General features: G+C 39.8%; 1 protein-coding gene across 1 annotated transcript; it reads left to right on the top strand.

Annotated features, from left to right (window-relative positions):
* Window positions 1–3648: 3648 nt before the first annotated feature.
* Window positions 3649–8443, top strand: LOC105049524 (NAC domain-containing protein 17-like). Its single transcript, XM_010929187.4, has 6 exons — window positions 3649–4013; window positions 5084–5361; window positions 5469–5768; window positions 6412–6922; window positions 7023–7414; window positions 7983–8443. Exons 1-5 carry the CDS (start codon window positions 3767–3769, stop codon window positions 7412–7414), a joined length of 1728 nt encoding a protein of 575 aa, XP_010927489.2. The 5' UTR covers window positions 3649–3766; the 3' UTR covers window positions 7983–8443.
* The last annotated feature ends 1710 nt before the right edge of the window (window positions 8444–10153 follow it).

Genomic DNA, 10153 nt, shown 5'->3' with positions numbered 1-10153 from the left:
GTGATTTTTGGGTAACCAAATGGGACAAGTTGGGCTAGGTTACAACGGCCACACCAACATTAGTGTTCAACGAGCCCAATCTAAGTCAGCCCGAGCTAGGCCCAAGATACATGGGCCAGCTTCAGCCCAAAGATAGCTCTAGCCCGGGTTAGCAAATTAGAGAGGCTACCTTATGTCAATTGACAACCCGGCCTACCAAATTGACCTCTGCAATTGGCTCAAGAACGGGAGTGCAAATATGCTGACCGGACATAACTTGTTTAGTAAATGAATTAGGTTTACCATCCTGACTTATTTAACTTGTTTCAACATGTTTAATAATTATATCATGTCAACACAATTATAACTCTTTAACTTGTTTAGGACTTTTTTAATTTTCTATCACAAAGTTACTATATGATCCATCTACTATATGATTTACAAGGCTATCACTACAACCCATAAATTTGGTACCCAACCCAACTTTGACCGAACTCATCCCGAACTTGATGATGAATGGTTGGGTAGGAGTCCAAAGTTAGACCTATTGAAACTTTCAGATTGGGTATAGTTTTGAGGTTTTTAGATTTAATCCAACTTGAACTTGCATAATTACTTGGTTTATTACATACATATATACTTCAATTTATACGCTCTTAGCATATGAAACTTTGTTGTGTAACTCAAATGGGCAGAAAAAGTAAGGGCATGTTAGAATATTTTTGAATAGTTATATGGATCGTTTTAGCATGCCATGATCGTGTTAGCTTAATTAGCTCTTCGATATATAATGCTTGATACCTAATGGATGTCCAAATCCGATATCTTTCCAACTCAAACCTGATGCACATTTTTATGAGCTAGACTAGTTCTCGATCCAATTTGTCAATGGACCAGCTAAGGAACTCTAATGAATATGGATTCGGGTTAGTAAAATCCAGAGCTGACCTTACTTGATAGCACCCTTGGAGAGGTCGGGTTGCGTTACCTTGTCAAATAAATAAGTTGAGTTTGGTTGGGATTTTTGATTAGTTTGATGGACGTGTCACATTCGAGTTTACAAGTTTTTTTTAATAGCTATGCCTCAACCGAAGGTCCTAACCGAATCCAACCCTGTCCGTACTCCTACCCATGAGGACAAAAAATCATAATTTGCTTCAGTAATTTATGATGGCCAAGTAATTTGACTAATAATATTTAAAAAAAAAAACCTGACTTGAAGAGTAGTTCCTACAATGACATGTAACAAACCTCATTTGCTTAAACAATGGGTGGGCCAGGCTGGGCTACTTGATTGACGAAGCATCGACAAAGCTTGGGTCGTTTTTATTTGGGCCAAAAATGTAAGAGCCAAGCCTGTGTTGACCTCTTCTCATCCTTGTCTCATCTGATCTTTTCCCATTTGCGTCCGCCTCCTGTTCTTGGAAGTAAGATCTCCCTCCACTTCTCTTTCTTAACCTTGATCTCTTTTCTCTCGCAGGATTCCATGACTATGTTACGAGAGCTCGTCATCTCCTTCTTCTTCTTCTTCAATCAACGGGCACCATGGCTCGGCTTGAGCCTGAACGAAACTCTTTTTGTGTACAAATTTTCTAAGCTATAGAGACATTCATAAGATGTATTGTGGTATGGGAGAGAGGGCATCATTAATCCCACATTGATGGTAAGCAAGAAAAATTTTGACTTATATAGAAAGGGATCATCCATCCCAAGTGAGACGTTTTTTGAATTGAAATTCGGAAGGACAAAACATGAGTTCCATAATCAAAACAGATAGTATCTTACATGCCGAGTCATGAGTACATAGATTTTTCTTAACTGAAGGACTATGTTATAGTGTAGGAGGAAGGATATTATTAGTCCCACATTGCTTATGAATTTTATCTACATAGGCCACAACATAAATAAGTAAATCTTATGTTTTATTAACGTTTTATCTACATGATTGTTCAATATAAATTATAAATCAATTTTATGTTTCATCAACGTTTTATCTATATTTGGTTGTTCAATATAAATTATCGTTGAAAAATCATCACCTGGTATATATAGTGCAGGATATAATTTTTTGAATTATTCAATATAAATTATACTTGAGAAATCATCATGTGGCGTACATAATGCAGGATATAATTTCTCCATCTACAAGGACAACAACATGTATAAGTAAATCTTATGTTTCATTTGATTGCTCATGGTTGAGAAATCATAACGTGGTGTATATAGTATAAGATATAATTTTTCCATCTACATGGCCTACGACATAGATAAGTAAATCTTAAATTGTTTTGGTCAAATTGGGAGCAAACTTTTATTCTGCATGAGTTAAACCACATTCTAACCCACCAGCTTAAGCAACTGCTTGGACCAAACTGAAGTCACAAAGACCACGTGATTAAACATAATTAAAAAAAACCAACTAATCCATGGGCAAGTAGGTACAAAAGGATCTGATATTGTTACACAAACGTATGATATTAAATATTAATCAGGATGGTATCAAGATATCTGGAAAAGAGGCGAAGTCATAGAAATAGATTGATTTCCAGAAAGGCTGGTGAAGCTTATCGCCATCGACGCAGCAGAGCAAATTAAGTGGCATCAGGGATGATCTCAGAGCTTATGTACCAATCATCATAGGCTTAATTATTTCTATCTCTGTCACACCTAAGCAGGACACGTGGATATGCCGGATTGGATGATGGCTTTAGACACCGAAGTCACCGTAGTTGACCCGGTCGAGGTCAGTGAAGAGAGCACCACTGAGCCCAAATGCTTCCCTAGGGGCAACAAACCGTTGGGGAAAGATTTAGACCTGGATTCGTGTCTTAGCCAATCAAATAGTTCCCTTACACGTGAAGTAAAGATCAGGTTTTCCATTTTGCAGTGGAACTAATTACTGCACTCTAAGTCCCATTGCTTCCCTACATCATATTAGGTGTAAGCGAAGTTGAACCAGAAAATGGTCCATGATGCACACAAGTTGCACAAAACAATAGGAATGCAATGGAAACTCCTCTATCACATCAGATGTGAACCGGGTTCGATCAGGAAAAAAAGAAAGAAAAACGTCAGGACCGTGAATCGCGGAACGGATGACAAATGATTAAGAGATAATCCCATGATTTCACTTCACCTTAGAGACTCTGGCAGATGGTCCACACCAAACCAAAACCTGCACCAATTCATCTCATTTTGTTTCTTTATTGGCAATCTAGTATGTTAGCTCATATCATTGCGTAATAGTAACGCTGACTTGACTTTCTAGCTCCAGAACATATTTAATAGTGTTACTTTCCACCAAAACATATACATATATATATATATATACACACACATATATCATGTTGTACTGTGGCAAACTGAAGCATTCAAAGGGGAAGGCAGCTGCTGGGAAGGTTCTTCCATAGAGTCTCCGTTTGAATGGGGACGGGAACATGGGAAAAGAATTTAGTGGGCTGTCAGGGCCCTGACGTAGCCCAGCCCATTCTGTCCTGGATTACGTCACCGGGGTCCACGTACAAGGCTTTAAATGTTCCTCATAGTCAAGTTATACGTTATCCGGACTCCAGTGGTGGAGAAGACCATGCTTAGCTTCACTTAACCCCGGTTAATTCCCCCAATGCATCTCTATATATGGTAGGCCCCCGGCTCGCCGGTTTCCTCCTCTCTTTTCCCTGATTAAATCCTTCAGGGAAAGGTTGCAGGGAGTGGGGGGAGGGGGAGAGAGCGACCGAGAGAGCTGTTCTCCTGCTCTCTTTTTCTTCTAGTCAACCGTTGACCAGCGATGGGAGCGGCGCCGGAGTGCGGAGGGCCGATGAGCCGGAGGAGTGGCGACGACGGCGACGAGGACGGGGGCGTGGCGGGGTTAGCTCTTGGGAAGGCGAACTGGTGGCCGCCGGGGGTCCGGTTCCACCCGACGGACGAGGAGCTGGTGCTCTACCATCTGAAGCGCAAGGTCTGCCGCCGCCGCTTCCGCCTCCCCATGATCGGCGACGTCGACGTCTACAAGTGGGAGCCCTGGGAACTCCCTGGTACCCGAATCCCTCTTTCTTATTCTCCTATTCTTCTTCTATTCTTCATTTCTTATTATTCCATGGACCATGGTGGATAATTGGATATCCCTAGGGCTTCTTTTCATGATTTTCTTGTTCTGAACAAAAGGGAAAGTGAATCGGCGAGGGTAGAATTGTAATTCTCGGTCATATATTTATATTCCCCTGATTTGCCCCATAATTTCCTTTATTGCCATATTTCTTCGAACTGTGATTGCCAGATCTGAGGAATGATTCTCGCCCAAAGTGGTATTACTTACGCCTTTTAACTCATCTGATCGATTTTTATAAATTCGGTCCACTGCCACTTGATTCAGTTTCTTTGTCTCTATTTCATATTTATTGTCTACTTTCACTTTCTTTCATAGATGAGCATAACAATTAGAATTCTTTACCATTAAACCGTGAATCCTGTGACACTTGTTCACTATTTGTTTGGTATTTGGTCGGTATCAGTACCTATTCAGTTGATTCAGCATTACAACTTCTTTATTTTGCTATTTTCCCCGTGTCTTATTACTCATTGGTTCAGGTTGCGGAGAATTTGGACTACGATTCCTTGCCAGGAGTCTAGTCTTTTTTGAAATCATGACAGCTTGCAGATTTGGCTCCTCCAAGTGACAATTTATTATCAGAACCTAATTCAGTTTCTCCATGTTTTATTTTTCAGATCTTAGAGATGGTTTTCACACGAAAAGCAGCATCTCTGTGCAATATTACTTTCCCCTGTAAATTTTATTGCTTAATTTGGATAAATCCAGTCCTTTACCGCACTTGTTTTGGTTATTCTACAATTGCTAATAGCACACTCTCTTTGTTTTCTCTGTTATTTCTCAGTTTCTTATTCGATCCTCATCTTGCCGATCACCTAAATTACAATTCTTTACCATGGATTGTTAATGCTTGTCCTGATCACTGAAGTTTTCTGGGTCATCTTTCTCTTAATCAGATTCATACTTTGGCAGAAGGAGAGTTATTTTTCTTGCGGAAATTAAATCTTTTTTTCATGTCTAACATGATTCTGAAATATGATTTGCTGATACGTGCAGAAAAATCACTGTTGAAGAGTGGTGACAAGCAATGGTACTTCTTCAGCCCCAGAGACAGGAAGTACCCTAATGGATCGAGATCCAATCGAGCTACCAAATGTGGCTACTGGAAGGCTACAGGAAAGGACCGGACCATCTCTCAGAAGTCCAAGGCTGCGGGTAACAAGAAAACCCTGGTTTACTACCGTGGCCGTGCTCCTAGGGGAGAACGCACCGATTGGGTTATGTACGAATATACCTTGGATGATCAGCGGCTCATGAGCTGCAGCAACGTGCAGGCAAGTCACAGCTAAAGCAACATTGATCTAAATACTTAACAACTATTTAACTTATTCTTCCATAAAAGTTTTGTAAGTCTCTCATATATGGATCTCCTTCTCTGCAGGATTCTTATGCTCTCTATAAGCTCTTTAGGAAGAGTGGACCTGGTCCAAAGAATGGGGAACAGTATGGTGCACCTTTCAGAGAAGAGGAGTGGGATGATGATGACAAAGATGATAGCTTAAACCAGAACAGCAAGGAAGACACCATGCCTGGACGTCCTCATGGTGGTGACTCCACCGGCTTGTTTGGTGATGAGGGGAGCATGCTTCCAATGGATGATCTGGAGGACCTTTTGCTACAAATATCGGATGAACAAGATATAATTCCACAGCCTTCTGAATGTTCTGCATATGTTTCAGAGGTATGCTGGGCCCTCTTCAGTATCTCGTTTTTTCTAGATTCCACTCTTTGGTTGGGAGTAATTTTTGAATTAATACCTAGATCTCCACACAGACCATAACCATATGATCCCCAAATTCATTTGAGAAATTAACAGATATGGAGATGGCATGGTATCTGTTTGTAAATCCATATTTTTACTGAGAATTTCGGACACCCATGCATGCAAACTAGTCTTTATGCATTTGCAATGAACCCTAAATATAGAAGTAGCAATAATAAAATATATTATTCAAAAGAAATTAATACCATGAATTAAGGGAGGGATGTATAAGGGAAGAAGGGCAATATGTTTTACCGGGAAAAGGAAACATAAGACTCGAATAGGAACAGCAGAATCCAGCTTGAATTTGAGTTGGATAATAGAAAACCGCCCCTCCGCCTCCCCAACACCCACCCCCACCCCCACCCCCACCCCCACCCGCATTTCCTTTTTCTGTTTAAGGTTTTAGAAAATTAATGGTATTTTTTTAAATGACAGACCCACAAGCCCAATTCACTTGTTTTAACTGAATACCTTGCTTCTAAAAGATGTTGGATTTCCTGTCAATTATTGTTACTGATACGATCATCCAATTCCAATGGATTTGTCACTATTGATGCAGATTGATGTTGAAGCAGAAGTTGGAAGCCTTACTGTGGTGCCATCTCTTGGAGATGCTAATTTTACTGAACAGAACCTCAACTGGTGCGAGTTGATCAATGAGGAACCAGACCTTCAAATCGCTGAGCCAGATCCTCCTGACATGCTGCATATTGAGACTCCTGTGATAACATCCATCAATTTTTCTGATCAGGGCCAACTCCGAATTGATGAAGAGTTCTTGGAAATCAGAGATTTCAATGATCCAGAGTCCACGGAGTGGAGAGTAGATGATGCCAGTGACAGGGACATTGTTCATGACACTGGTGGATTTTATGATACTTATGGTTATTTTGATGCCCCCATGTTTTTAGCTGAAGAATTCGAGCCTCTTGATGGAGCAGGCCAGAATCCATATTTTGATGAAACCGAAGCATCTCTTATCACCACCGAGCTATGGACACATGAGCAGGATTTCAGTGCGTCAACCGCCGGAGAGTCAGATCATGTTATCACGGCACCACCAGCTTCAGGTGCTTAATCACTTCTTATATGAATGCTTCATCCTGATGCCTGAAAGGATGCTGTTAGTTTGTCTATTTCTCATTTATTTGTGCTATTTGAATAATGTAGGTATTGTAAATGCTAGTACATCAAATGTTGGAGTGAATACCCAGGGGCAGTTTAGTTCTGTTAGAGGTGCTTCAGACTCTTGGTTCGGTTCGGCACTCTCAGCCTTACTAGATTCTGTACCAAGCAGGCCTGCAATAGCCTCTGAGAATGCTTTAATAAGTAGAGCATTTCAACGTGTTTCAAGCTTCAGAGCAGGGCAGATTGGAGCTCAAGAACCAAATGCCACAACAGGTGGAGGCATTGTGGCCTCTGGGAGGCAGAGGGGGAGCCACAACGGTGGATTTCTTTTTATCTCATTCCTGGTTGGACTGGTTGCTGTCTTTTGGGTGTTGACAATTGGAGTTGCATTAAAAGTTTTCAGGGGTTTATGGGGCAAGTTCATATCATCATAGGTACATAAAATATTATAGGAACAAAAATTTAATCTATCTATTCTGTTAGCTTTACTGATCTTTGTCATTTTGAACCCTGGTATATGTGTGTTCAGATATTTATAATTGCAAAAACAAAAGAAAAAGAAAAAAAAAAGAAAAACAAATGTTAGATTTTGTTGTAACAGTCAGTGTAGTTCATTGGGGAGAAAATGTTTATAACTGTACATCATGAGCGGCGAGCAATGCCGCCAACTTCCTGGTTTGCGTAATGGAAAGCTTTTTCTCCAATACTGGTTTTGTGAAACAAATTCTTTCCTCCGCACAAGTGCTATAGGCGTGTATTGCTTTGCATCTCATTCTCTCTTTGTTCATAGGGGTGTTCGTTAGACATATCTTTCATGCACAAGATTATTGTGGTCAGGTAACAGAGCCGATGTCGATCCAAACTCCATGATATTTAGGAATTGATTTTACGGCACAATGATCCTGCTTTGATCTAGTTGAAAGACCGGTTGTACATGCTGAGTGAGACTAGCCTAAAGGATAAACTTAACCATGCACTAATATTCTGATATTTTTCATGTAGATTTTGATGATATACACAACATTTCGCTGATGGAGGTTCAGATCTCCTCCAATGGATCCTAAGATGTTGGCATGGGTTATGGTGAAGAGCAGTTATCTGACTCACCACTTTAGCATCTGAATTTAGTCTCTTTCATGGATATGTGATGCAGGCTTGTAGATATTCCCTGCATCTGGTCATTTCTTAAATTTCTACATCAAGCTGCAAAAATGGTACATTAGTTCGTGGATTCCCTGTTGACAATAGCAGCTGAGTGACTTGGACCGTCTCTTCCCATGCTGGTTAGTTGCGTCCGGAACATGACTAGTGTTGTTGTCTTATTCACAAATTGGACAGGGAACCGTACATGGATTGCATTTAGTTGAATGTTTGAATGGTGTTGGTATAAAAACATTGATCCACCTTGCGGTTATGACATGGATGAACGTTTCAAAATAAAAATTTCAATTTTCTTTTGTAAACCTAAGCTTGTTTTGTCAAAAATAAAGTTTGGCGATCCCTGATTTTTGTATGAGCAACCGATGGTAGACATAAGACTTAAAAGACACGAGTTACTTGGATTTTTTTCAACTCAAATTTATAGATGGAAGTTTTGAAAGAATCGATTGTTATAGTTTTTCTCCTCCTCTCTTTTTTTTGTTTTCTTATTTTTCGTCAAAATATAAAACTCGACCAACACTCTAGGAAAATCTGGAGTCCAATAGGTATAGCCAGACCTTACGGGTCCTTCAAAGAGTAGAGATTATTTTTCACTACGGTATGGTTAAGGTGAACTAGGATATAATAATCATCAATTACGTTAGTATATTGTAAACTTTTCTTTTTTGGTAGAACGTATGTGTACTTTTTAAGAACACCAATGGTATATCAAATTGCAACTATTCTTGTATCCCTTCTTCTCAAATCCATCAATATCCACAGTCAATGGCAACCGTCTGATCCCCCTAGTCAATCAAGTCCAATATACTTTCTGTCACATGACCAATTTTTGGATCAAAATTTTTTACAAGATCTTAGTCCTGTGCAGCATTGGACTCCCCATCCAATTAGCTTTCTCACAACCCCCACCCCAAGGATTGAAACACCAAGTCAAATAAAAGCAAATACTCAAGGCACAGAAAAATCTCATATATCTCTTTTATTACAGTTCCCACATAATCTGGATTTAAGAAATCCATCCAAAATCTCTGAATCTCACTAAGAAGATATTTTTATGGCTTACTGTCAAGGGCAGCATACATAGAGTTTATATAGAGATGGTGGACAACTCCAACCACTAGAAACTTTTCAAAACTATTGCCAACCACTGTCAACTGCTCCAGAAAGTTTGGACAACTCCTTTAAGGAGTTTAGTGTTGGAAAACGTAGGCGATTTCATGTATGTATTTTAAAAATTTTCAAAATAAATCGCAGCAGAAAGTGACTAGATTAATCTTATTAATCTAACATGCATATGATCAGATCAATAAATCAATCTATTCTACGATTTATGACATGACATGTAGTATATAAAATCTAAAAATCAGAAAATAAAATCTGCATGCATAGATGTGAGCAGTAGATTAAATCTAATTCTAATCTGAGTTCAAAACTCCATACCTGAGCGCGGGTCAACGATTAGCGCTGTTGATAAATGCGGTAAAGAGAATTTTCGCTGGTTGCTCGCAGCCGCACACATGTCTGACCTCTATGGATAGTCCATTCGAAGTCCCGATATGAATGATCGATCTCTCCGAGAGTGCTAGCTCGTGCGAAGATCATGTTGTTGGCTGATCTGGATCCTTTCTTCAAATCTCTCGAATATTTTCAGAGGTTGAAGAATGACATCTGGAGGAGATGAGGATGTGAAAAAAAATATGAAGAGGAGATACTATTCTCTCTTCTTTTTCTCTCTTCCCAGACCTTAGGCACAAACCCTAGAATTTTAGGTTTCGCTCACTCAAAGAGGAGAAGGCTCTCCTCTCTTTCTCATGCCATGAAGTCCATGCCCCAATCCTTCATCGTGAAGACTACTTTCAGATTTCTCTCTGGGACACACACAAAGAAAATGAATCTTTTTATTTGGCATCAAAGTAGTTAGGGTTTGAAGAGTCCAAGAGAGGTTGGACTCTTGAGTTGTTGCCACATGTAAGACCCCATGCCCACCTTGTTTAAGATGTTTGCATTAAGAA

Source organism: Elaeis guineensis, chromosome 8, assembly GCF_000442705.2.
Source record: "Elaeis guineensis isolate ETL-2024a chromosome 8, EG11, whole genome shotgun sequence".
In the NCBI taxonomy this organism is placed as follows: Eukaryota; Viridiplantae; Streptophyta; class Magnoliopsida; order Arecales; family Arecaceae; genus Elaeis; species Elaeis guineensis.
The sequence above is the reverse complement of the archived record's forward strand: the minus strand, read 5'-3'. Positions and strand labels throughout refer to the sequence as shown.

Coding starts and splice junctions, on each gene's coding strand:
- LOC105049524 (XM_010929187.4), top strand. CDS start 3,767: ATGGGAGCGGCGCCGGAGTGCGGAGGGCCGATGAGCCGGAGGAGTGGC. Junction 4,014..5,083: donor GGAGCCCTGGGAACTCCCTG/GTACCCGAATCC, acceptor TGATACGTGCAG/AAAAATCACTGTTGAAGAGT. Junction 5,362..5,468: donor TGAGCTGCAGCAACGTGCAG/GCAAGTCACAGC, acceptor CCTTCTCTGCAG/GATTCTTATGCTCTCTATAA.